Source organism: Aulonocara sp. 'chitande type north' Nkhata Bay, linkage group LG23 (assembly GCF_057382095.1).
Source record: "Aulonocara sp. 'chitande type north' Nkhata Bay isolate Kocher_YH1m ecotype deep benthic linkage group LG23, A_spYH_male_GT1.1, whole genome shotgun sequence".
NCBI classification, from domain to species: Eukaryota; Metazoa; Chordata; class Actinopteri; order Cichliformes; family Cichlidae; genus Aulonocara; species Aulonocara sp. 'chitande type north' Nkhata Bay.
In genome coordinates, this window is record NC_141365.1 from 32,635,490 (window position 1) to 32,662,773 (window position 27,284).

At 39.8% G+C, this 27,284-nt stretch overlaps 2 protein-coding genes across 2 annotated transcripts; one reads left to right on the forward strand and one right to left on the reverse strand.

The window, feature by feature from the left end:
- The first annotated feature begins 128 nt into the window (after positions 1-128).
- Positions 129-10,448, forward strand: slc15a1b (solute carrier family 15 member 1b). Its single transcript, XM_086281535.1, has 23 exons — positions 129-2,893; positions 3,048-3,079; positions 3,194-3,278; positions 3,534-3,675; positions 3,888-4,007; positions 4,108-4,207; positions 4,740-4,830; positions 4,916-4,999; positions 5,281-5,363; positions 5,468-5,554; positions 5,632-5,721; positions 6,017-6,061; positions 6,186-6,218; positions 6,459-6,544; positions 7,174-7,255; positions 7,347-7,463; positions 7,558-7,695; positions 8,001-8,047; positions 8,235-8,336; positions 8,425-8,536; positions 8,625-8,762; positions 8,905-9,012; positions 9,253-10,448. Exons 1-23 carry the CDS (start codon positions 2,887-2,889, stop codon positions 9,502-9,504), a joined length of 2,181 nt encoding a protein of 726 aa, XP_086137661.1. The 5' UTR covers positions 129-2,886; the 3' UTR covers positions 9,505-10,448.
- stk24b (serine/threonine kinase 24b (STE20 homolog, yeast)) lies at positions 9,817-26,377 on the reverse strand. Its single transcript, XM_086281534.1, has 11 exons — positions 25,553-26,377; positions 22,467-22,697; positions 18,715-18,771; positions 17,743-17,851; positions 17,313-17,470; positions 14,418-14,603; positions 14,184-14,332; positions 13,896-14,019; positions 13,605-13,673; positions 12,947-13,083; positions 9,817-12,848 (listed from the first exon to the last, which is right to left on the reverse strand). The coding sequence occupies exons 1-11, from the start codon at positions 25,592-25,594 to the stop codon at positions 12,812-12,814; spliced, it is 1,299 nt and encodes a 432-aa protein (XP_086137660.1). The 5' UTR covers positions 25,595-26,377; the 3' UTR covers positions 9,817-12,811.
- Between the last annotated feature and the right edge of the window lie 907 nt (positions 26,378-27,284).

The following is a 27,284-nucleotide window of genomic DNA, read 5'->3' on the forward strand; positions in this document are numbered from 1 at the left end:
TATATGTATGTATGTGTGTATATATATATATATATATATGTATGTATGTGTGTATATATGTATATATATATATTATAGCGGTGTTGCCATCCTTGTGTTTAGAATAAAGTTTCTTTATTCAGTGTTGCTTCCCAGACCCACCCCTATACTTCTATCTTGGGGACGTAACATCGCTCTACTACTGTAGAGAAACTACTGTTTTTCTACTCCGTTGTATTTTGGCTAGATAAGAAAACACTATATATTAACCATATTTGTGAAATTATTTTGTTACAGCAGTGGAAGTAAGTGTTGTAGTATGGTACTAATAAAATATAATTGAATTTCATAGGGTCATTACTTACACAATGAAACTGACACTTCTTATTTTCATGCCTTCACCCTTTAAATTTTCTTCCAGGTTTTTCAGTGTGAAAGTGAATGGAGGCCTGTGCTGCCGTTGGTGGCACGCTCATTGAAGAGTTCATAGTGAATTTAGGATGCGACTCTGGTAAAATCCACACTGCCCTGTAAAAGGCCAACTAATCCTACCTGTAATCACTATTATCCCCCATCCCCTCAACAACACTACCACCACACCAAAAAAAAAAGCCCCCCACAAAAACAACCTCTCATTTGTTTGCTGAACAAACTCCTCATGGTGTCATTCAGAGATTTGGGCAGCTGAGCATCATGTGTCTGCTGTGAGTCCTGCTAATGTTTCATGCTGTGTGTGATTGCTTTAATGAAGTGCAGGAATTCATACTTCTATAGGCTTTGTCCTTTCTATATGCTTTTTGTTGTTTTTACTTTTATACAGAAATGGTAACTTTGTGCTTCTAATTTATTGTTTAGCAGGTTTGTAATATAACAAAACGTGCTGTCCTGCAGTTTTAGCTAGCAGAATCATGGTCTGAATGCTTTGCTGTACCAAACATTTGCTTTGCCAAGAGGCGTGTTAATGACTCCTTATAGGGTCCACTTTTTAGTCCTTTTTATTACGTTTATTTTAGTGTTATTCTATTGTTCACATTAGTATATGTGGTTGAACAATACTGGAGCTGACAGGAGAAGACAAAACTATCCAACTTTTGCATCTGTAATAAAGTGCACTGAAAAACAATGAGACACATGATGACAAAAATTGCTGTGTGCGAAGAGAGCGAAAGTGTCTGAGTTTTTGCCACAAAACATGCAGGATAATGAGGTTTAGAATCTCCAATCTTTCCACATGTAAGCTCTAGCACACCCGGCCCATCCATGTACTGAAGACCTGAGGTCACGCATCTCAATGGCAACCAAATACCTACCAGAAGGACGCTAGATACAAACCAGGGATCTGTGATTTCCCCCACAAAACAACATTAAAGCAAACTAGTTTAAAGAAATAGCAGGAAGTCAAGTGCCTAATGTAATGGCAGTAGAATCCAATCATTATTAAGATACTTCATCAGCCCAAAGAGAATTCACAGAATGAATAACATTCATGACAGTATCTTATTTATCTGATAATTTTACTGTTCTACACATACAAAGGTTAATTTATATCCCTGACCTATATGTAACTCTGTCTGTGAAGATGGATTTAAGAAATAAGTGTTTTCAGTTTTAAAATGACCTCATGTGGTTGGTTGCGGCTATAATAGACTGGTGACACAAGAGAACTCGGAGAGAAATAACAGTAAAACTAAATAGTTTGAGGGGATCACTGCCCATGGCTGCTATCCAAACAACCTACAGCTACTTATTGCTAAAGACAGTAAAGTGGAGAGTATGGCTAATATAGCCCAATAAGTGATTCCCTCAAACTGATCTTCTGTTTTAGTGTCGTTATTTTCCTTTGAGTTATTGATTCAGTCTCTAGTTAGCTAACATAAACTAATTTAAAGCTATGACCTGCAACTAACCCGGTGACGTAACGTGTAGGACTGCCACAGCAGTTTTTGGGCCTCCATCTTACTCTATCCTCTTGTACAGTACATCAAACCAAGCTACATGCCCTCTTCTACTGTATCTATTAACTTTCTCTTTGATTTTCTTCTTTTCCTCTTGGCAGCTTAGTCTGCAACATCCATCTCCTGATATACCACTATCTGTCCTCTGCAGCTCTTTCATTCATCTCCAAATCCTCCAAACCTAAGCTGTGCCTCTTATTCATTTCTAATCCTGTCCATCCCAGGAAAAAGGAGTCTTCAAAGAGTCTACCTGTTGCAGATTGAAACCTTTCAACTGTATTTCCTCTCTAGGTGGCAAACACCATCACCAGTTTAGAAATCGTGATGAAAACCTGTACACATTATCAATCAGACATTGACAGGTTGTCTTTGGTCTGCAAAAATGTGTAGCTGGGTGAATGCCTGGACGACGCTTTCCCAGCAGGTCACTGCATCATAATGACACAATCGCTTGTTATTTGCTCCACCTGTATTCACTTTACCTGCCTGTTTTAATGTTGTGGTTGATTGATGTGAAGCTAAACAGGGCTAATGAGGTTTTACGAGAATGCAATGCCCGAATGTGCAGTTTCTAAGAACTAGTAGTGATAATGGAACCTGAAAGCAAAAAGGAAAAACACTGTACAGTATTGTCCCTGTTATCAGCTGTTCTAACCGTGCGTCTTATTGCACCTGAGTTCTTTGAGTCATCAGATAATTAGGGGTTGACACAGTCACTTGTGATAACAATGATGCTGAGAAGGGCAAATTGGGAGATGGTACTTGGTTTCACAGTCTAGCATCAGTGGGCGTCGCAGAATCGTTGATAGGAGGTTACATAAGGACCTGGTCATGTTGACTTAGTCTTAGTGTCGAGGATCTAGACAGGAGTCACTAGTCTCTCTCTCTGTCTTTTGTTCAAAGATTCAGTCAGAGAATTTGGGACCTAAGGTCGACACAGAGCACAGCAGCCATGGCAGGTGAGTCTCAATCTGGAGTATAGAGCTATGTGAGCGGGATTTCTTTTTTTTTTTTTTTAAGAAATATTTCCTGACACACACAGATTATTCGGTTTCTACTTTGTTTCCATAAGTATATAAGTTATATGGGACTTATGTTAACTTCTTTCTGCAGTTGAAAAGATAAAGAAGCCCAAGAAAAGAAGTGTAAGTTCAAGTTGCACCGCAGTTCATCTTTTGTACTGACAATACACAGTGCTTTGATCTTGCAATATCCGTGAAGATTAAACGCTGTAGACCTTCTCCTTTCCCCTTTAACAGGCCACAATCTTCGGCTACCCACTGAGCATCTTTTTCATCGTAGTTAATGAGTTCTGTGAGCGATTTTCCTATTATGGGATGCGAGGTAAGTGGCTTCATTGGGTTCTGATGTTATTTTTCTTCACCTGAAAGTTGATTTAATCAAGTATTTACTGTATGCTGTTTAAGGATGTTTTTATGCTACTGTGCATGTATAACTTTCCACTAGATTTTTGACACTTATAGTTACTTTATTTTTTTTTTTTTTACTTAATGAATTTTTAGAATATAGAGTAAGCTTCAACTCAATAAACTTTTTCCTTTGTGCCCCCCTGCCTTCCTCTCTTCTTGCTGTCTGCAGCCGTGCTGGTGTTGTACTTCAAGTACTTCCTTAAGTGGGATGAAGACTTTGCCACCACCATCTACCACACATTTGTGGCTCTTTGCTACCTAACGCCCATCCTGGGAGCTATTGTGGCAGACTCATGGCTTGGGAAGTTCAAGTGAGCTTCTCAATAAAATCAAATCAATACATGAAAAGACACCAACCTATAATTTGCTTGTATTCAGTTTCAGTATTTGCATGAAGACTCAGTTTAAATGGTTAAAGTGTTTAACCTTGGAGTTTTGATCCTTGTCTATCTTACCTTTATCTGTACATGCTGTACATCTGCTCAGTGCCTCACACATCCCTTGTCCTCTTTCCTCTGTGTAGGACGATTGTCTACCTGTCCATTGTTTATACAGTGGGACAGGTCGTCATGGCTATAAGTGCTATCCAGGACATCACAGATACTAACAAGGATGGCACCCCTGACAACATGACCTTACACGTGTGAGCTAAACACACCCAGAGTTGACTGGCATAATAGAAATGCACTGGATCCACACTGTCAGACAAATGAACATCTGTCTGTACTTTGTTTTGCCCCCAGAGCTTTGTCCATGCTGGGTCTCTTCCTTATTGCCTTGGGAACAGGAGGCATCAAACCCTGTGTGGCTGCTTTTGGAGGGGACCAGTTTGAAGATCATCAGGTCAGACGGTGCTCAAGCATATGTGTTACTGCAGAGAGTGGAACTCGCCAGAAACACCTCTTTTTTCAAAGAGTCCAAGAGTTTTACACATTCATTACAGACTGTATATAAAAGATGGACATAGCCACCTTGACGTGAATCTCAGTCTCGACATCTGTGACCATATATGTTATTATAAAACAACACGACAACCAAAACCACACACAAATTAATGCAGCAACAAAGAGATGTACTTTTACATGTAATTATACACACACCAAATATATACATGACAGCATACACTGACTGCCCTTTGCACACAGCAGTTAAAGCTACACAGTTATCAAAGTTATCAGCTGTACTCGGTCAGCACTTTGTTTATCTGTTTTTTTGTTCCTGCTAGCTTTTTATTAACTACTTGATCGCAAGCACAAGTGCCCCTGTAATTTTATTACACCCTTCAAGGCCAGGGACAAAGATTAATCCATAATGTTAATGACATGGCTAAATTATCTAAGGAAATAAGTGTGCAATATAATGCTGTGCCCCACAGGAGAAACAGAGAAGCACCTTTTTCTCCATCTTTTACCTGTCCATTAATGCTGGAAGTCTCATCTCCACTCTGATTACTCCCATTCTCAGAGGTAGAGCCACAACACTCAAACTGATCACAGAAAATAAAATATACCACTGGGTCACAAACTGATTTTTGTGTCCTTACATCTTCAGCTCAGACATGTGGTATTCACATCCAGCAAGAGTGCTATCCGCTGGCCTTCGGTGTCCCTGCTGCGCTCATGGTGGTAGCTCTGAGTAAGGATTTTATTATAAAAAATTCTTGTTTGCTGTAATAAGCAAATTAATGCTTCTTTTCGATGGCGTATCCTTCATTAAGTGTTGACAAATTGTAGCTAAGTAGTTGAGTGCTTGTTACAGAAATTCTAACCAAGCCGCTAAAAAAAACCTAGTAGTCACCATAAACTGTGTTTTCTAAGAAAGTTGCACCATAAAGAGATAACTGGTGAAACAATATTGTCATTTATAATTTCCTGTTACTTTTGTAACTCCTGTATGTGTCGTGTGTGTGTTTGCAGTTGTGTTCATTGTTGGAAGTCCCATGTACATTAGGAACCCCCCGCAGGGCAACATCATTGTGAAAGTTTGCAAGTGCATCGGGGTAGGTGGTTCCAGTGTCTTTCTAGCTTAAAAGTGAATCCCATTTGAATCTCCTGCTGTACAGTTAGAGTAATTATTTTGCAATTGTCTTTCTGCTGTTTGTAGTTTGCCGTCAAAAACCGTTTCAGGCATCGTTCTTCTCAGTATCCCAAGAGAGACCACTGGATGGACTGGGCTGAGGAGAAATATGATGTAAGTGGAGCACAGGCACATGCAAATACAAACAGCATGGCCATAGATTTCTTATCATTTTCTTATTTTTGGCATAGAAACTCCTGATTGCTCAGGTGAAGATGGCATTGAAGGTGCTGTTCCTCTACATCCCTCTGCCTATGTTCTGGGCTCTCTTTGACCAGCAGGTATGTGTGCATACGTGAGACTATGAATAACTAGCACCTGAATCCAGTGTTAGGAACATACTGTCTTGAGTGAAAGAGTTACTTTTACCTTATAATATAGGTAAATCCCACATTTACCGTATTTTCCGAACTATAAGGCAGACTTAAAACCCTTTAATTTTCTCAAAAATCGACAGTGCGCCTTATGGTCTGAAAAATACGGTATATGGCCTTGAGATGGCTGTAAAACTGAAATGAAAGATTGAAGCAAAATCCGGTGACAGGAAAAAAAATGACAACTGTGTTTGTTTCACAGGGTTCAAGATGGACCTTCCAGGCGACCACAATGAACGGCAACTTTGCAAGTGTTATGTTTTAATGTTTTGATGCAAAAAAAACAGTTAAATACAGGTATAACACCTTGTGACCTCAAACCACAGAAATGGATGATATTAATGAGACTGTTTCTCTTCTTTTCCCAATAGGGAGCGATTACAATCCAGCCTGATCAGATGCAGGTGAGATACTGGGCTTGATTACATCTGACCTGATTAAATTAAGTATTTTTCATGCATGAAGAGCTGACAGCATTGGGAGAGTCTGGGATTGTCAACAAATCCCTGTCAGAATCAGCCAGTGGTTTAGATGATGGTGCTGGTTTAGCATAATGTCCTGAATGCATGATTGTGATATAAAGCGATGCTCAAAACCACACTGTGTGTGTGAACATGGCTTAAGCATCACTCTCTTCCCACCAGACTGTCAATCCTATCTTGATCCTGATTCTGGTGCCAGTCATGGACACTTTGATCTACCCTCTGATTGCCAAGTGCTTTAACTTCACGTGAGTGTTTTGTTCCGTCTTCATTTTGTTGAATCGATACCATTTTACATTCAAGAATGAAAACAAAATTCATATTTACTATCCATTAGTCATCTCATAATTTCTGTTAATGTATATTGTTATACTGTGTAAGAAAATAGTTGTTTGATGAATTAGCACAATTAATATTTTTTGTTAATGTATATATTTTAGGGTCTTTATTTCTTTACAGTAACCTTTTAAATAATTGGTTCACATAGCAACTAATTAATGTACTACATCGTAGCTTGTTATCTTTATTTAATTATAATTTATTTTTTTGTAATAAAAGAAAACAAAGCAAACTAACAAAAACAACTAATGCATAAACGGTCTGTAGAAGATTACATGACTGTAAACAAATCACATCACCAAATTATAAAATGTGTTCAAACTGTAGAAATCTTTAAATAAGCAATTACTTTAAGCCTTCAAAAAGACAAATAGAATAAAGTAAATGCCTCCTATAAAATGACATCCTGTAAACACTGTTCCATGTGGCTGAATATAGGATAGTGATATAAAGAGGATTTCAAGTGTGTGTGTGTGTGTGTGTGTGTGTGTGTGTGTGTGTGTGTGTGTGTGTGTGTGTGTGTGTGTGTGTTCTGCAGTCCTTTAAGGAGGATAACAGTGGGGATGTTCCTAGCTGCTCTCGCGTTTGTGGCTGCTGCCCTGCTCCAGATACAGATTGATGTGAGTGTAACACAAAAAAAAACCCCCAAGCACACTTTTGGCAACTTATTAAACATGCATCGTATGATGCAAAATTCCATTGTTCTTTTAGAAAACCCTGCCTGACTTCCCATCAAGTACTGAAAGCCAAGTGAAGTTCATCAACATGGTTAACAGGGATCTACAGATTCAAGCTGATAACAAAACGATTTCCTTGAAAGGTTTTGGGGTATACTAGCCAACACAAGAAACTATTCCCAGACACTTTGGTCAGATGCAAGTTTGAAAAATTTTCTGATATTGGCAATTGTTTTCTCCTACAGGCTAATGAGGATTATCTGACCTTTCATAACCAGTTTACACTGGTTCTGGAGTCTGGGCAACAAAATACCATCAATTTGGCTAATGGCACTCGGAATACCATTGCTATCATTCAGGGATCCAAGCTTGGGTTTGAAAAGGTAAAAACACCTGGCCAACCCTGAAGCAAAGCTGGGAAATTTTTACTGTAAAATTCTTAATATTGGGAGCATGAACTTGGCCTTTTTTCTCTCCAATCTCCTTGGTATAATTCCTAAAGATTTTTCAGATTAAAACTCTTGCAGCCTTTACTTAACATGTAGACTTTCAAGGTAAAAGCATGGAGGAATGAAGCATTTTGTTGATGGAAGAATAACATATTTGTAAAAACTTACATGTACGTTGAGACAGCTGAGATGAAAACGATACAGTGCATGTGAGATGCTAAAATATTCTTTTTCTCCAGTTCGATGACATGACTTCAAAGCCAGAAAAGGGTGAAAATGCTATAAGGCAAGTGTTTTGTTCTTTTTGTTTTTTTAAAGTTACTCATACATTTTACATTACTGCCGGAGGTTTCTTCCTGTTAAAACAGAGTTTTCATTCCCACTGTTTTATCGTGTATGATGAGTTAGGCCTTGGTATTAAATTCTTTTGTTTATAATTGGATCTTTTCTGTTTTTGAACTGTCCTTCCGCAGAGTTCTGAATGGTTTTGGCTCAGATTTGAATGTAACCGTGCGTGACAAGGTGTTCAACTTTACCAGCAACATGTCAGAATATCTCAGTGTTTCACATGGAAAGTAAGACTGAGTTCTCATTCATATGAAAGTTCTATATGGTTATACTATACTATACTGTTTTGACTGGTGGTTTTCTTTAATATGGCAGAGCTGAGTTCATGATCAAGGATAATAGAGAAAGCTGCGTCTACACTCAGGAGCTGGGCTTTGGCAGCTCTTATACATTGATCATCCCATCCACTTTCACATTTGGAGAAATGGTAACATGTAAATCCACCCTGAGTCACATCATGGTTTCAGTGTTTGTTGGAAGCAGCTAAGACATGCATACCTCTCTGTATGCTCCAGTGCTCAGAGAACATCAAGGCAGTGATGGACATGAAGCCTAACTCTGTGCACATGGCCTGGCAGATCATTCAGTATTTCCTCATGACTACAGGAGAGGTCGTCTTCTCTGTGACAGGCCTCGAGTTCTCCTACTCACAGGTAGAGGGTGCTCTCCTTAACTTTTCTCATTTGATAATAAGGTCTGTGCCAGCTGCCTAGAGAATGCAACATGTAACCTGAGGACTGATGATGTCATTCTTGATGTTACTTATAATTTGGGATACTGCTTTTTGCTATCCAGGCACCCAGCAACATGAAGTCTGTGCTGCAGGCTGGCTGGCTGTTAACCGTTGCCGTAGGTAACATCATTGTGCTTATTGTTGCTGAGGCTGCAACGCTAAATGATCAGGTGAGTGGATGCATATGCATACTGTGCTCACTGACTTTGGGCAGGTTTATTTTAAGTGATATAAATGTCTGTAAGTTGCTGTACTTGCATTTCATGGACAAGAACAACACAGGTTGAGTTCAATAAGGTACACCAGAAGTGCAGTGAAGAATTTCAGAACAACCTATGACTGGTGATGCAGTCTCTCACCCTTTATACCAAGCTCCAAATGAACACTTTTTTTGTGTTTCTCTTCACCAGTGGGCCGAGTACATTCTCTTCGCCTCCTTGCTGGTGTTGGTGTGTATCATCTTTGCCATCATGGCCTATTTTTACACTTACACTGACCCAACCAAGATAGAGGCCCAGTTTGATGAAATGGAGCCTGAAGAGAAGGAGAAGAGGAAAAACTTCGACATGCCCAGGAAAGGCTCAGCTGAGAGCCACAAAGAGGACAGGAGGAGTTCTGATTCCAGCTCTGATGATGAGTGCACCAAACAGACAAAGATCTAAAGCAACTCCCTCACTATGGCTTTCCCCTTTCTTCTGCTGGATTTTGTCTTTCATGTCTCAGAGTGCCTGTGCCATTTTGGTCAATTTGTCAGAGAAATCAGCTCACAGTTGGACATGGACGTAGCAGCTAGAGTGACCCGAGTGAAATGGCACTGAATAGCACAGAAGCTGATTATCCACATATCAGCTCATATAATTAAAAACCATTCATAGGTTTGTCATCTATAGTTGAACTGTTGTAAATTTGACATGATTTCTTTTGCACTGAGCTTTATTATCTTCAACTAATTTTGTCTTTCATGTTTTTACACATGCATAATTACAAAGAAATCATCCCAATATTTGTATTTATTTCAAAGTGCAGTGATGTATGTATTGTAATATGCTGTTGGTATTTTATACATAAACGATATTAACAGGAGATAATCTGGCACCACACACAGCTTCCTCAGTAAGAAATCTTCGTTATTGAAAGTCTGAATTAATTTTGGGCTTGAAGAACACTGTCATGTTATGGCTATTCAATGCTCCAATGCTCTGACACTAAACATCTATGTCAGCGGTGGTTTCTTCCACATATGCAATGACATCATTTAAAATCAGTGTCTACGTTCTTACAATTCTGTAACTGAATATGCCTTCAAATACAAATGATTGCAGCTAGTTTGATGACTGGGTGGATTTGTCTTTCAGTGCAAGAAGGTAGTATTCACCATTCTTGCCCAAAGTACTTACCACAAAAAAAACATACAAGTTATTGTGATTACAATAAATCATACTCATGAACTATATATTAGAAATGGTTTATATCATATCTGGGTAATTACTTGGTGCTAATTATTTAGCTTTAAAAAGAGGACACTGACTGTAGTAAATATAGCTCAGTTTGCCATTTCTCTGGTCTCACTGACATTTAATGTCAGTAAATAAAATACTGCCTCAGCCTCCTAGTAGATGCACTTGCCAGATCTGGTGATCAAGAACAAACCTATTGTTGCATTAACAGGTTCATGTTGTATTAACAGGTTCATGTTGTGTAGTGTCTCTACTGCAGTTTTAATTATCTTTCACTGTAGCTGTCGACCAATGTGCTCCAGTCACTGTGACTTTGAGGCAGTTACTATCCTAAACTGCCAGAAGCTCCCCTTCTGTGTTCTGGGAATTTTGAATAAGAACAGGACTTTTTCTTTCCTACCTAAAAACAAACAACAAGCAAATGTATACTTTACCATGCTGGGGAATTGCTTTAGCGTCCTTTAGAAACACTTGTGAATGTGGCACAATGGTAGGGGAAGTGGAGTAACTAAATTCCTGAATGGTGTTGAAGGAGTTTCCAGTCTACAAACACAACTCCTGAAAAGTAAATGTGGCCATTATGTTCTCAGTTAGATTAGATCTTTATTTCTCATGTCACTTTGAAAGCTTATAAGGAGCTTAAATTTAACTTGGGGATTCTCAAATGACACAAGCAAAGATTATATACAGTATTATAAACTGTCAGCTATGATAAAGGAGACCAAATGTACACATTTTGTTATTTTCGTAGCATATGTTTTTCTGTAAGTTACAGATTTTTTTTTGTTGTTGCCAGAGGCAGGTGCTGATATCCATAAAGCATTCCATATTTCCATACTTAACTCTTTGCAGTTATAAAAATATCACATATTTCTTAATTTCTTTCAGTCCCTGTGTTGACAAGTGCGTCTTGATGCAACTCACCAACATTATTGCTGCATTAGCACAGTAGTAAATTCTGGAACTCTTAAGTAAACATATATAGTAAAACATGGCTATTAGCAAATTTTTGTTTTTTTTACAGGTTTCTTTAAATACTTGACACACTTTCAAAGTGCAAAAAAACTGATCTGAAAACTAGAAAAAAAAAAGGTGCAAATCATACTACAAAGATCTGGTGAAAGCATAAAAGAAGACATGGCACTTCTATAGCACGGTGTGGAGGTGAGAACAGAAATGTGTGAGGATAATAAAGATGGCATTGGATTCTGCAGCTTGGCTTGTGCTGATCAATAGTTTAATTTGGCCATGAGCAAAGTTTTGTGTGGATTGATTGCCTTCTTGGGGCCTTGCCATTTTTTCCTCATCTCCACGTTGAGTTTCTAAACACTGCTAAGGAGAAATTACAAGCCGAGGAATAATAATACTTCACATATCAGCATTCGATCACCCCTAAAGGTTCCTCTTTGTAATTGTCCTAACTTCATCTTGACCTACAAAATTTCAAAACTGACTTTAATTGTCTAAACGTAAGTACAGGTAGCAGTTTTCCTCCTGACTAAAGAAACAAAGGAAATTCTTCTGCCACTAAACAAAGTCAGCTTAGTAACAAAGTTAGTTTGATTCAGCAGGTGATTGAAATGTGAGATTGAAACCAAGTCACTTTGGAAAAAAAACCCCAAAAACCCCAAAACACTGATGAATCTCACTCACTGATAAGTCAAAGAAAACTGATGTAATGCCAGAACACAGATTTGTGTGTATCTGTAAAGGCAAGGCATTTTCTGTTCTTACTGTTGGAGTAACTTTAAATATCTGCTTTTAAACATTATCAGTATCTACAAAATGCGCATGACCATTTTGTACACAGTGATTCAATTCCCGCAATGACAACTTGTATTCATGTACAGCATGGCCCCCCACCCCCCGCGCCATTGGAGGACAAATTCCACTTAAAGCACTTTACCTGAGGTTTCCTTATGAATGCTGCAATTTGCCTAAGCAGGGAGTCTTACTTGCGTGAGAGAACACATGAACACGCAGTCACAGGTACACGCGCACGCACGCACACACAGCTTGCACACTAAGATAATAACCCTGCAGGTTCATCAAGCATGCTTTCAGAGGTTTGGGGAGGATATGATTCCTACTTTGGGAGTGGGGGAGGGGTAGGGCGGCTGAAGTCTTGTTGTGGATTTTGGGGAGTTTTTTTGGCTCCTTGTGGACTCTGCTGTGTGAGGCTGGAGAAGTCTCCTGTACACAGAGCCCAGCATCGCTGACATCACTCTGACTGAGTTTGTCCCATCAAAGCCTTTCCAGCAGGTCTTGCTGCTCCCTTAACTTCTCCTTATTACTGAATAAAAGAAGCTCTCCAGAGGTTCCTTCTTTTCCTCTGATTTGGAGTTCAGTCATTTTTATAGGCCAGGTTAGCACCCCGCCCTACACAAAGAGGTCACATGTGGTCAGCTGGTATTGAATGACATCACCCCTGACTTTGAACCCTCTGATCTGGCTGCGGTGTTGGATGGGGGGGTAGGGGCTTGGGAGAGCAGGGCTGGGACAGAACCAATCACTAAGTGGAGGAAGTGGATGTCTTGCTTGTGGAGAAACTGGAAGAAAGAAGAGACAAGTATAAAACAGATTAATGGCATCTTCTGCTTTGTATAGTTACTGACTTCTGAGCACTAAATCTGAGGGAAGCTGTTACCTCTGGAGCCTGTGCACCATGTGAGCAACCAATGAATCAGAGATGCCAGGGTAGGCCTCCTCAGCCAGCAGGATAGCCTCTTTCAGCTCATCCAGGACCAAGGGGTTCCCGTTCACCTGTTCCTGTCGTGCCTTCAGCTGGGAGGTAGAACACAGGGAAGGAGCCACACACTTTGTTAATCTAATGACACAAAGACACAATACAAAACTACACATCTAAGGAGCTAGAAACGGTTGAGCATTAATTTTGCACAACAGGAAGAAGTGGTGACATGTTGTTTATCTTTATATACCACGTATGTTCTGAAAACGCAGTCACTCAAAATGTAAAAACAAAATAAAACTGCTTGTTTGATTGAGTTTAGTCAATTAATTTGAATGTTTAGATGAGTGAAACAGACAAAGGGAAATTACTCAATGGAAGCCCTGCTTGAAAACCATGGAAACGCAGCAAAGTTCATTTGGACAACACCAAAAACTATGTGAGCGAAAGAATGAGTCACACACAAATTACAGTTCCCAAAATATTCAGTGTGAAAAACAAGTCTCGTCTATAGTTTGCAGAAATCCACCACAGCTACACGAGTCAGACCAAGTGAGAAGTGATGGCTGTGGAGGAGAACAACTACTCAGCTGATCGTCCACATGAAGCTGCTTACCTCAGATAATGCAGGAGAGATAACAGTGGCCAGGCTCTGTGAATAAGGCCTCTTTGGAATGTCTTTTTTCTGTGTTAAAAGAAAATAAAGAAGTGCACTTACAGGGGATTAAAAAACAAAAAATTCTCAATTTCCCCAAATAACATCACAACTTTTTATCACAGTAAAGTGCGCATAAGCTGCAGATAAACTACGTCAAAGTAGGAAAATGGAGCTGGCTAAGGAGCCAGATGGATAAAGTGTCAAATTAAAAAAATTTAAAAACTAAACAAAAATCCATTCATGGCTGACCTGATCTGTTGTTCCTGACTGGCCATCCCCATTCTGCAGCTTCTTGGGGTCCTTCTCTCGGATGGTGAAGATCCAATCATCACTACCAAAGTCGTTCCCACCTGAGGCCTGGCCATCCTGCTCTCTGATTGGACAGATATTAAAGAGGATTTTGGACATTTATCAGGATGAGTGATAAAGTCATGCATGTTAAGTGCTTCCAGCTCATCAGAACAAAGCAGCACAGAGATGAATGCATTTTTTCGTTAATGAAAATTCACTTCACAGTTAAAGACATTTTGGACTTACGAGTCGGACTCGTCGGAACTGGATTCTGTGGTTCTAGACTGCTCTGCCTTCCACCTTTTGTACTTGTCCACCAGTTCGGTCAGGTAGGACGTCTTCTTCGCATGACGGACGATCAGCTTATGCTTCAGCAGCTCTTTGGCAGTTGGTCTCTGTAAAAACAAAGCTTTGAGATGAGCATGTGATGCAGTCTGAAAACTCTGTACAGACAGCAAAACAAAACTTAATATTACTTACAAAACTAGGCTCTTTGTTGAGGCAGGCCTCGACAAATTCCTTGAGTGGTTTACTGTAGTTGCCCTCCAGTGTGGGCGGATTGTTCTTTGGGATGAGGAATAAAACCTTCATTGGATGGAGATCTGAATGGGGCGGCTCACCCTTTGCCAACTCAATAGCAGTGATGCCCAGAGACCAGATATCAGCCTGGAACACACAGAAGATAAATATAAGATAAACTAAATGTAAGAGTTCTCGTTATACCTTGGAGTGACTGACCGATGACTGTGGAGCTGTGGACATCCTTTACTTTGTGACAAAGAAGCTAAAAACAACTAAAAATAACTAAATTCCACAAAGCTAGATAAAGAAAAAGATCATTTGTGGTCAAGTAGTGAAAATAACAACTAAATCTGGGTGCAGTTCCCCCCTCCAGGGGCAAGGGTACCTAGACCCGGTTTGTAGAGTACGCTTGGGGAGTGTGATCGTGTGTACAGCGTCTCTCTATGTCTGTCTCCACGTTGGTTGAGTGTGGAGTGAGTGCATATGAGAGCATGAGGGGGGGAATGGATGTTTGTGTCTGTGTGTGCCTGTATGTCTGTGTCTATATGTCAGGCTGGGTATCAGACGCCACCTCTCTGGGGACACCTCAGGCCCTCCAAGGTTTGGAGGCCTATCTCCACCTACCACCACTTCCCCTGCCGGTGGCGGACTCCCTCAGGTGTCGGTGCGTTGGTGGTTCTTTGTGTCTGGGGGTGGGCGTCCAGGTACACACCGGCTCACTCCTTGGCGGCCGCTTATCGGGGCCTGGAGCCTGGGGCTCGCTCGGGCCCCTTCGGGGGTGGGGTGCCCCCGGCCTCTCGGCCTGGGGCTCGGTCACTCAGGCACAGCTGGCGGCCGGCGGAGCTCACGGGCGCGTCACTGCAACTCCCCCTGGCTTCTGCTCCGCGGCTGCTGAGTGAACCCTCATCTGGGACTCTCCTCAGCTCTTACTGGAACAGTGGCGCGGCTGCCCCTCTGTTGGTCTTCCATGGTCTCTTGTGTTCTGGGGGCCTCTGGATGTCTGGAGTTTTGATCTCCTCCATACCTGCTTCACACCCTGGAGGACGGGGCTGTGGCCCCCCCACACTCCCTAGCAGATCGTTACATGGAGAAACCTTTGGAATACAAGCGCGCTGATCCACACAGGTATGCACACGGGTGTTCACTGCTCGTAGACCCAAATTACACCTTTCTTGGCTGCTACTTCGAAGCACATCTGTCCTGCGTGCTGCACAACAACATTGAATATTTAGTATTTACTGCTGTTTACACTTAGCTAGATTAATGCGATGGTGTTGTGTTTAGTATGTTGCTTTGTTTTTTTTTTGTCTTTTTTTGCTTGTTTTCTATTCTTCTCTCAACAGGTGATCCAGGAGATTTTTATTTTTTTTCTCCCCCCCTTTCTCACTGTCCCTCTCCCCTTCTGTTTTTCCTTTCCTTCCTCTTTCTTTCTCCCTTTCCTATCTCTCACTCATGTCTGTCCCATCTGTAACATCTGAAAATAAAATATAATAAATAATAAAAACAAAGATCGACCAAATGGACCAATACGGCAATGCCACGATGATCCATTTGGCAAAGTAAATCCATTGGGTATCCTTGTTGGTCTTCAGACAACAATTCTGATGGCTAAAGAACCAAATGGGACAGGCGAGGAAAAAAAAAAAAAGAAACAAAAATCTGGTTTAAAAAAAAAAAAAAGACAATTCTTCAATTTTACCATCATCAGGTCCCAATCAGCCCAAATAGCAAAGAGAAATAAAAAATGCATGCTATGGAAGAGTTCGGGTCTTAGGAGGTTAAAGCTCAGTGGATAGTCGACCACAGTGCTTCACAGAGTCGCACCAGGCTAAGATTTAACCCAAATGTACCAAATGATTTTAAAATGATGCAGATGCTGATGGAAGCATTTCCATGTAAAACAAGTTTCTCATTAAGGATAACAATGACCTATATGGTACAATGGTAAAAAAAGAAAAAAAAAAGAAAAAAAAAAAAGCGAAAAAAAAAAGCGAAAAAAAAGAAAAAAGAAAATAACAACTTAAAAAAAGTTCATTTTAAGGCCACACATGTACTTTGTTATCCACTAAAAGACTAATTACAGACAACCAAGACTCTTCTTGCGAGTTTATATGTGCCGGCTGGACGAACCATTACTGATGTCCTTTTGGTCACAAGTCACTCTGGTAACTCACATCTTTCCTCTGCTGCTCATAGGGAGCCAGCGCCCACTTCAGAAAGTTACTCCTGTTCTATGTGGCATTTACCATCCTTTTAAGAAATGCACAGAGCAGTCACCAACAACAATAATAATTAATTACTTAACACCCATTTCCACAAACAGTTAATGGATGAAACGAAGGACCAGTTTGCAGGACTGTTATTCCATTTCTTAAGGAGATGACTTTCAGATACTGTTCACCTGCTGCAGAAAGTGGACATGAAATGCAGCACAATCTCAATGAAGTGGGCACCAGTTCGACATGGTAGCTGTCACTTTGAAAGCAGCTGAAAGCACATGTGCTGCTGCAGGCTGCTCTTCCTACGCTGTGTGCATCAGCCTAAGCTGACATAACTCTAACACTATTACAACCACATGACTGGTAAAGATGCTATTTTCATTGTCACCGGTCTTTCATAGCGTCTGTTAAAAAATATATGTAATGGATTTATACTGACCATGTTTTCAATTGCTGTCGAGGAAAGCTTTTAGACAGCTCTATGTACAAGTTATTCACAGTTTTCTTTTTTGTGTCATTTTAGCATCGTGAAAACTTTGAAGTTTACATTTACAGCAGAGTGTAGCCTGAAAGATTGCCAGAGGAATGTAAGTCAACGTAGCAGTGTACACTATGTAACTGGCTCTGAACTCACCTTGGAATCATAGGCCGACTGTTTGATGACCTCAGGGGCCATCCAAAAGGGGGTGCCCACAAAAGTGTTGCGTTTGATCTGGGTGTCTGTGAGCTGCCCGGCAACACCAAAATCAGCCAACTTTACTTCTCCTTGCTCAGACAGCAGAACGTTGGCAGCTGCAAAAGGAACAAGAAGGATAGCTGATGTGATCCAGCCTTGCTACTGTTTCAGACAATTCTCTTAATGCCATTTATCTACATCACCAATTTCTATAATAAAGAGGGAACGGTCAGATAGCTTTCAGAGAACTGCTGCAATGTTCATCTCAAGTGAACAACATCATAATGAAAGAAACTAAGTGGGTGTCAAAACCATGATATTTGTGTTCACTCCCTGAAGCCTAAACAGCTGAAACATGTGTCCTCTAATTATAGCACTCAAAGGCTACCTTTGATATCCCTGTGGATCTTTTTCTCAGAGTGCAGGTACTCCAGGCCCTTGAGGATCTCTCTTAGGATCGTGGCGATCTGGGTCTCATCCAGAGCTCCAGGCTCCATCTTTGGAAAAAAAACCAAACAAGCAAACAAAAACTATGAGCTGTGGGTTTCAGCAGAGTTGTCTTCACGGAGATGACTGCTCATTTTCTGTGAGAAACATGTAAAAACCAGAAATAACGACTGAGCACACATACTACTATAGCCAGTACATTTATATCCTTTACATGGTCTTGGGTCAGGTTGACGTGTCTATACAGACATGTCACAGATACAAACACACAATTATGGTTACATTATTATAATCTGAGCACAGGGAAGTCTTTCACCCTCAACATGACCAAAAGTTTTAGCTGTCAGAGGACTTTAGAGTTCATATTTGTTAATTGTATTCGAACAGAGACTAATTGCAATCAGTAAACATACATGTTTTCTCTACTGTTTGAAACTGAGATGAAGACAATAACTGTTAATAGTTCTATGTCAGACTAGGTTTTAAAACCCCAAATACATCCTCAGTCAGTGTGACCTGGGGGATACCAAATGGTCCTAAAAGTGAAGACAATACAGGTTTTGTGTACAGTGATAAACAGTGATAGTGACACTTGTGTTGTTTACTACTATTGCAATACAATGCTGTTTCAGTAGATGTACATTTTGAATTATGTAGTGTGCCATCAATCCCAGCAGTTCCTGTAAAAAGGACAGACTCATTTTACTGCTTCTAAGCTCGAAGCGCTGATAAAATGTTGTTCAGTCTCATTAACACAAATTTACAGAAATTTTCTATGGACAACATACAACATTTTGACCCATATACACATTGGGCTTGAGATGTGAACAAACACTGTCAATACTATATAAAGGAAAGAGTGTCAGAGGTTTTCTTTTGACAACTATTGTACTGGGTTGAGAGAACCACTTACCAAATCTAATGCTGAACCGCCACCTAAATATTCCATAATGATCCATAGCTTTGTGTCCTGGAATGGTAAACAGGAAGAATGAAAAGAGAAGACATTGAGTACTTTGGCATATTTGTGGGTGAAAGATATACAGTTGCTTTTTTAAGTTTAGTTTACTTTTTGCATAGTGACAAGTATGTTACAGGATCCAGAGAACACACCACTGCATTTATAGCTTCAGCTAGTTTGCAGTGATATTTAGATTCGGACCATAATGTGATACTTAGGCCACGTCCACACATACGGGTATTTTTGAGAACAGAGAAAAAAATCCCGTCCACACGTAAACGCAAAAAAGAAAGAAAACACTGCTAGGAACATGCCATGGTGATATATTCCTAACCGTGTAGAAATGTTGGCCAATCAGAAGTCTAGAAGCCTGGGTGGGAAAGAGTAAACAAAGATGGTGCATAGAACTGAGTCCTATGTATGGAGGAACAGTAACTGTGTGTGTATATGTAAGCATTTAAACACTGCAGTGAGTAAAATTAACAGTAACAGTATTTTGTCTAAAGTCCGCCAATGTATAAATTAATTTCACCAAAACAATAACGTGGCACACAGTGTGACGTGAAAAAAGGCGCACACCTTTGACGCTGTGTTTTCTCTGTTTTCCTCGTCCACACGTAAATGCAAAAATTGAGTTTTAGAAAATATCCACGCTGGCAGGAGTTTTTAAAAATCTCAGTTTTCAGTGACCGAAAACGCAGTTTACATGTGGACGAAAGGTGCAAACGCATAGAAAAATCTGCGTTTTCAAAAATACCTGAGTACGTGTTGATGTAGCCTTAGAATCCCCGTTGTCATGCGCACACATACAAATGCAACTAAAAACACATCTCTGGTGGGTGTCTTGAGTCATTTTTAGGCTAATCCCCATTAAATTTTGGATTATTTGTTGGAAACGTGGGCAGCAGAAGGAAGTTCATTGTATATCTCATCAAATTTGCTCAATGTCAAGTTCGACTAAACATCTTGTGTTAATGCAGGAGTAACTTGGAATACATGTAATCAGGTACTTAAGTTGCACAGACACACATGTAAGAAGTAACTAAAGTCGACCTCAGTAAAGGCCTGGCAGAGCATCTCATGTGTTCCAGATTCCAGAATTCTCATTCCAGTAATAATGGTGGTCAAATGCTTATGTGGGACCAAGTCATTGTTTTGCAAGTCTCAAGTAAGTCTCAAGTCTTTATCCTCAAGTCACAAGTCAAGTCTCAAGTAATGTCAGGCAAGTCAGAGTCGAGTCTCAAGTCACTGGTGTAAAAGTCCGAGTAAAGTCACAAGTCTGAAACTTTGAATTTCAAGTCCTTTCGAGTCTTAAAAAAAAAAAAGCATGTTGCAGTTATATGCTAAATGTAAATATTAGACCATGTGATTTTTAAATCTGTGTTTTTCTCAACACATGACAAAATAGTGAACTTAGAAAATATACACAAATTGTGAAATTGCATCTCTTTAAAATGCAGCTCAATTAAACTTAGCTCCAATAATAATTTTCAACGACAGTTCTGAGATAAGCTGCATGTTATTCTTGGATGCACTTGTAGGGCCGGCTTTAAAATCGCATGACAAAAATATCATACACATTAAAAAAAACTGTATCACCAATGGAGCCTGGACAACATTTGCTAGTTAGATGAAGTCAGCTATCTCATCATAGCAAAAGAGAAGGACCACCTACTGTTCTTTATGCAACTTCAACTGTTGGACAAAGTTGGAAGTTGTTCCATCTCTGTCTGTGATTCTCTGCTTGGATGTTTTGCATATTGCATTTCGGTTTTTTGTTGACTACTTCATAGTTTATGTACCTGAAAAAAATAACTCCTTGCAGCATTTTCGAGGGTTTTTTTTTCTTAAAAAAAAAAAAAAATCTGGTTAATTTGATTGGCTGTGCTACAGCTCACGCACATATACGTACGGAGTGTGGTTTGAATAAATGAATTGAATTAATGGTGCACACTTTCTATATAATATGCGTGTTACATTTTATATTTGGGGTGAAATATCAAGTCTCTTCAAGTAAACCGGTTCAAGTCCAATTCAAGTCCCAGGTCATTGGTGTAAAAGTCCAAGTCAAGTCACAAGTCTTAGAACATTTTTTCAAGTCAAGTCTAAAGTCATAAAATTAATGACTCGAGTCCACACCTCTGACACCAAGCACGGGAATAAATATCGCTGTAATTTGGGGCTTTTAATGATTTGTTTGTATCGTTCTTTTCCCAGGCTGGACTGATTGTACAGCATACAGATTTAATGGCTTTAAAAGAAACAAGACGACCAAAGCAGGGTCAAAAGTACACATGAAGGCTCAACGGTATATACACTCTCTTAAAATCATTTAAAACCACTTTTAATAACTGGTGCTATACCCTGCTAATATTTGGTTAAATGTCTCTTAGCAAGCTGCACCTCAACTAGATGCTTTCGCAGAAAAGCTTTGATGTCTTCATGCTTCATTATTTAATCCATCTTGTGCGATGTACCAGCAGAACTGGCAGCAAAACAGCCTTAGCACGATGGTACTGTTACCATGCTTGACAGCTGGTACAGAGGCTTTAGGTTTGAAAGCCTCATCTCCACTCCTCTAATTATACCTCTTTTCATTGTAGACAAGCAGCTCAATCTTTTTCTTGTCTGAGACGAACACAAAAAACATATCTCCGGAAGGTAATTGTTTGTCCATGTGGACGACTAAATTTCAGTCAAACCAAAAGATGTCGATTTTGGAGCAGGGCCTTTTTTCTTGATCTGCAACCTCTCAGACCATGGCGGTGTCAAACTCGCTTCACTGTGGGCAGTGAGGCTGGTGTTCCAGGAGTTTTCTTAACAGACTTGGTCTTTATGTCATCCCTGAACATGCTAACCAATTTCCTCTCATCTGGAGCTGACTTTTTGAGTATTCCTCAAGATCAAACTGGTGAAAACATCTGAATAACTTGTACTTGTGTAGTTTCAGCTGATGGTTTCTGAATCTGCAGTTGTTTAGAAATGGCTCCAAGAGACCTCCCAACTTGTGTAAATCTACAATTATCCTTCTTAAGATCCTCACAGAGTTCCTTGAATTTTTCAAGACATTTTTTCTTATAAGAACTGGTCAATCTAATGAGTGTTGTCAAACAAATCCTTTTGATGCTGGCAAAGACAAATTACCAGTAGTCAATCATTTTCACTAACAAGACGTCAACAGGCCTTGACCATATCAAGTTAAAATACACTATAAAACCTTCAGGACCATTAATTAAACTGGTTTTAAATCACTGAATTAAATGATTAAAGAGAGTGTAAGTATAAACCTCCATGTACAGTTTTGACGCCAAGTGATGAGAAAATCCAAAATGGATTTAGATTTGACTTGTGCACATTAAAGCTGTATGTTGTATAATCATTCCACCCTGGCAAAACCCACAAAAAGAAATAAACCCCCCCACAAAATATCATGACATTTATGCCTGTGACAAGCATATGTACACTTCTTACCATAATTGTATACAAATATTAAATGTTTTGCCAGCATGCACAGTCATCTTTGATTCTCTGAAAACAGAATACTAAAGCTAAGTCTACAATTAAATCAGATCTTGACTGTTTGATGTCAAATCCACTGCGGTGGTGTAAAGAGCCAAAATTAGACCAAATGTTTATAAATACGTATGAACCTGAAAGTATGCTGCTGATTGCAACCTTGCTTTTGTGTGAGAAACAAACATCACCTTCAGGTATGAGCCATAGTACTTGGTGATAAAGGGGCTGTCGCACTGGCTCAGCACAGTGATCTCTTGCTGGATGTCTTCGATCTCGTCCTCTGCTTCCTCTAGATCTATGATCTTGATCGCCACGACCTTCTGTGTACGGTTGTCGATGCCTTTGAATACCTCACCAAATGAACCCTTGCCAATGCGCTCAAGCTTGGTGAACAGCTCCTCTGGGTCCACTCTAGCATTCTGATGTTTGACAGGCAGGGGAAACAAAACAAAGGCGGAAAGGGAAGATGGATTGAAAAAGCAAAACACAAAACAAACAAACAAAAAAACATAAAAGAAAGGAATGTTTAAAAAGAAATCAGCCTTGGGGAACAAACAGGAAACACCAGCAGGGTGCCATTCTTACAGGACACATTAATTCACTCATTGCAACACCTTTTGTTTGTGTACACAAAAAGAAAGACACAGGAGAATGAAAGGGAAAAGTGTAAAAATTGGACAGCATGCAGGTTAAGAAAGCATTAAAAACAAACAAACAAACAAACAAACAAAAAACAAAAACCCAAAATGTAAACGGAAGGCAACATTTTAGTCGAGCTACCCCTTTGGGGTTTACTGTGCGCTCATCATTTTCTTCATTAATTTTTTTGAAACAAAACAAGCAAACAAACAAAAGACCCCCCCCCCCCCCCCAAAAAAAAAAAAAAAAAAAAAAAACATATAGAAGAGAAAAACAATGACCAAATTAAACTTTCAAAAAGGCTGAGTTACTGTTCTCATGATTATTAGTAAATGAAACGTTGTAGCTCTGCTTTGGACTCTCTAGGCCTGAGGCAGCATGTATAAACACACATTAAAAATCTTAATACGCTGAGGACTTAAGTCTGACTGCAGTAAAAACATCTAAGATTAAGTCAATCAACCCGTATGAGGCTTTCAAGGGGACTTGGAGATCAGGGCTACTTAACATGAATCATACATTCATGTCATTACTCATATATCATATACAGTATATAAGCATACAGATACATACACTATACAGACAAAAGTATTGGGCCACACCATTCTGAATTCAAATGTTTTCAGTCACATATGCACGGGTGTATACAAATCAAGCACCTAGCCAAGCAGCCTGCCTTTACAAACGGTTGTGAGAGAATGGGCTGTTCTAAAGAGCTCAATGAATTTGAGTGTGATTAACACATTAGTTACAGTGAAATATCTAGGCACGAAGAAATTTCTAAGAGCTAATATTAAAAGATGTAAGCCTTTAGGAACCACAGCAACGGATTGACAAAGTGACAGAGCATGTAATATTGCACAGCAGGGTCGCCAAGTGCTGAGGCTTAGTTACTAACACTCTGCTGACTCAGTAAGTTCAACATCAGCACAAAAAATGTGCATTGGGAGCTTCTTGACATGGGTTGCCATGATTGAGCAGCTCAAGCAGTTGTATGTGTAGGTGGTAGAGGGTGTGATATAGCTCATGATACAAGAAAATTTTTGTAATACTTTAAAAATACTTTCTATCTAGAATGTTGTATCTTAAATACTTAAAGTCCTGCTAGCATCTCCTCCTTCATAGCCTGGTCGCACTTAACACTGTTTCTGCCTCACGTGGTGAAACACATTTGTCATTTCCAGCTTTTGTGGTAACACTGTTCTTACATATTTTACAAAGTGCTGTGCTTTGTTAGAGACAGTTTAAGTAGCTCCTTTTTAGGTACTAACCCGCTGTCAGAGACTGACACATGGTTCTCAGACAAGACCACAGTAGGGAATGTAAACGCATAGCATTACTATATTAATGATATCACCATATGACATATTTATCTCATGTAAAAATTTGTACAGGTATTTTTGTGATATCATACACAGCTCTTGTACGTCTTATTTCCTTTGACAAGTTTTACATGCTGCCTGTTTAACACTGAGTAACTGCTTTTGCCTGATTTTAAATCGTTTGAGCAGTCACACAGAAAAGCTTAACACTCTGGAGTGCTTATGATGGAAAAACTGAAAGTGTGCTTAGTGAATTCACTGAAAACTGTATCGGTGGGGCCGGTGGATAGTAACACTGAGTGTATCTGAGTGGGGTATGAAAAAACCTTTAACACCACAGGAAGTGAACTAAAATTACTGAATTCTCAAGAGGCTGTTATGTGGGAAACACAGGACTAGGCACCAACAAAAACAACTTCTTTTTTTGACCTCTCTGAGCAAAGGCAGGGTCAATGTGTCCATTTTGAGATTACTAAAAAAATGAAGCCACTGGTTTATACAAGGAGGAACCCTTCTGTCAAAGGGTGCCTTTAAATCCAATTTTCCAAGGAAAAAACCATTGACTCTGCGAGTAAAATGTGTTACAATTTCTCCAAATTGTGGACTGGCAGGCAACAACGATGATTTAGCGTGCTTTAGTGTTGTGCAGACTCATATAACATAAACCTAACCTTTGTATACTTTCAGTATGAGTTACTATGTATTAACTGAGGTAGCCGTTGGCTAATCCCAAAAGCTTCTCTACTTCTGATATGCATCTTGTGTTTACTAACAAGCCTGCAAAGACAGCATAATCTGGTGCGTGAGGCAGTTTACATTAGGAACAGTTATCTGCTCTAGTCATCTGCCCAACACAAGCTCTACAGGCGCAGTAAGGATACGTGAGATGCAGGAACAAAGTTCCAGCTTGCACGTCTCTGCACAACGGCACGTGAGAGCTCAATATTTCCTTCAAGTCATGACTGAAATATCCGAATTTTACCTCTTGCAATTCAAAATATGTGTCATTAAATAGTAGACTTGTTGTCAGTGATACTAACAATGAAAACACATGGAGCAGAAAGGTTAATTAACTTACCCTCGGCACACGCAAGTCTATGTGTTTTGGTAGCTTTTAGAGAATATGTACCTCCGATTTATTCTGCCCAGAGCATGAGGCGAATTGACGCGATGTACCAGAGTACTTAAACGCTTCACTTCACTGAGCCGAGTGGGAGTACAAACTCACAGCAGGGAGGCAAACGATTTAAATTCTGTTCTGACAGTCATCTCGACTACGTATTGCGGACAGACTCCACAGACATTTAACTTACCTGCATCCCCGGCAGGTTACCCTGAACGGGAGAATGGGCCATGGTGATGCTGACTGGTTCTGTAGTGCAGGGCTGAGGTCTGATCGGTTTCACTTGTGTTTACAGTCCCGGCTGTGGTGCCGTTAATGCCCCACAGCGCTCCTGCAGCACACCTAGCTACCCAGATCTGCTCAGAATACCCCCGGTTACTCTCAAACAGGACAATAAAATGTCCTTCCTGCACACGAACTAATGCACTTTTTCTGTATCCGAACAACCTAAGACACCCAAAACAGCTGAGCACGCTAACCAACGTTTGCTAACGCTAACTCTGAAGAAATCCGCAATGTTAGCTTACTAACCAGAAGGCTAAGTGTTAACTAGTGTGTTAAATTAATTTTCTCACTCGTAGAAGTAATACCGTTTGCGAAAAAATGATATCTGTAATAAAGTAGCAGCGACGACTGTGTATTTCAAATTTAACCTGATGTCACTTTCTCAAAGCGTATTCTCTAGCTAACGGTGTCGTCAGCTAGCTAACATGATTAGCGGGTTAGCTCCCTGGCCAACGCAGACGACCTGCCAAACGTTCCCTCAGCTTGGACTACAATTCGTCTGCATACGGCAAATGTCACCCACAGAACAGAAACTCTAAGCAACCCGGCTTATATCTTTGCACTAACTCGTCACCCGCTGCTCTACAGGTCTGGCATCCACAGCAAGGATAGTGTCACCAGTGTTTTTGTTTCCTCCCTCATTTTCGTCCCGTACTCTCGGCCATCTTGTCGGTGCCGTGACGCCTGACTGGGCGGATCCGGATCCGAATCAGCAGCAGCATCTTTACTTCTCTCCCACCTAGCAGGTGTTGATGGCAGCTGGATTGATCCTGGGCTCCCAGACTTTATTTGTCTTTTCTTTTTTGAATGACTGAGTGCGAGTTTAATACTAATAAAAAGGATCCATATTTAAACCACAGAATCTCATCTAAGAAGTTCTGTTTGGCCTGTTCTGGTAACACCGCTTTACGGCAAAGAACAAAAACTGTCAATAATTCATAAACGTAGCGTTTTTAAAAAAGACCAAATAGCAGTACCTTGTCTTAAAATGCCTTAAAGTGCAAACATACTTATTTTAATGTTCCCATTAAGGCGTTATGTCAAAATTCAGACATGTTAAGTCCTAATAAGTTTTTTCGGCATTGAATGCATAATCTGTGTAATGACAAATATACTCACTATTCACTATTACTATTTATTCATCACGCGATCATATGTTAAGATAACGGTAAGATAAAAGTAATATGCCCCTTATTTGGAAGGATCATTGAATACGAGAAAAAAATGAATATGTCGTCTTTCTTTCATTGTTTTTTTTCTTCTTAAATTATTATTTTTATTTAATCATTTACTATAAACAAAACCAGCTTGGTAGACCTGACCTTTTACGATGAAACTCAAAGTTTTCCATATTAATACAGTTTATTTAAAACCACCTTTCAAGACACCCAAGGACGCTTAGTAGAATTAAAAACATAGTAGAAGATAAAATAAACAAACAATCAGTTTACAGTGAATATGCAGACTTGGACAGAACCGCTGTTTATTATATCTGGGGGAAGAGAGTTCCACATATTCCTTATTCAACCTATATCAGCCTATAGAATTTATTTCATTTTCTGCCATATTTATGCATGATCAAACTCCATCATAGCCTAAAGAACTCATAATATCCCAAATAATAGATTTCAGTCTCA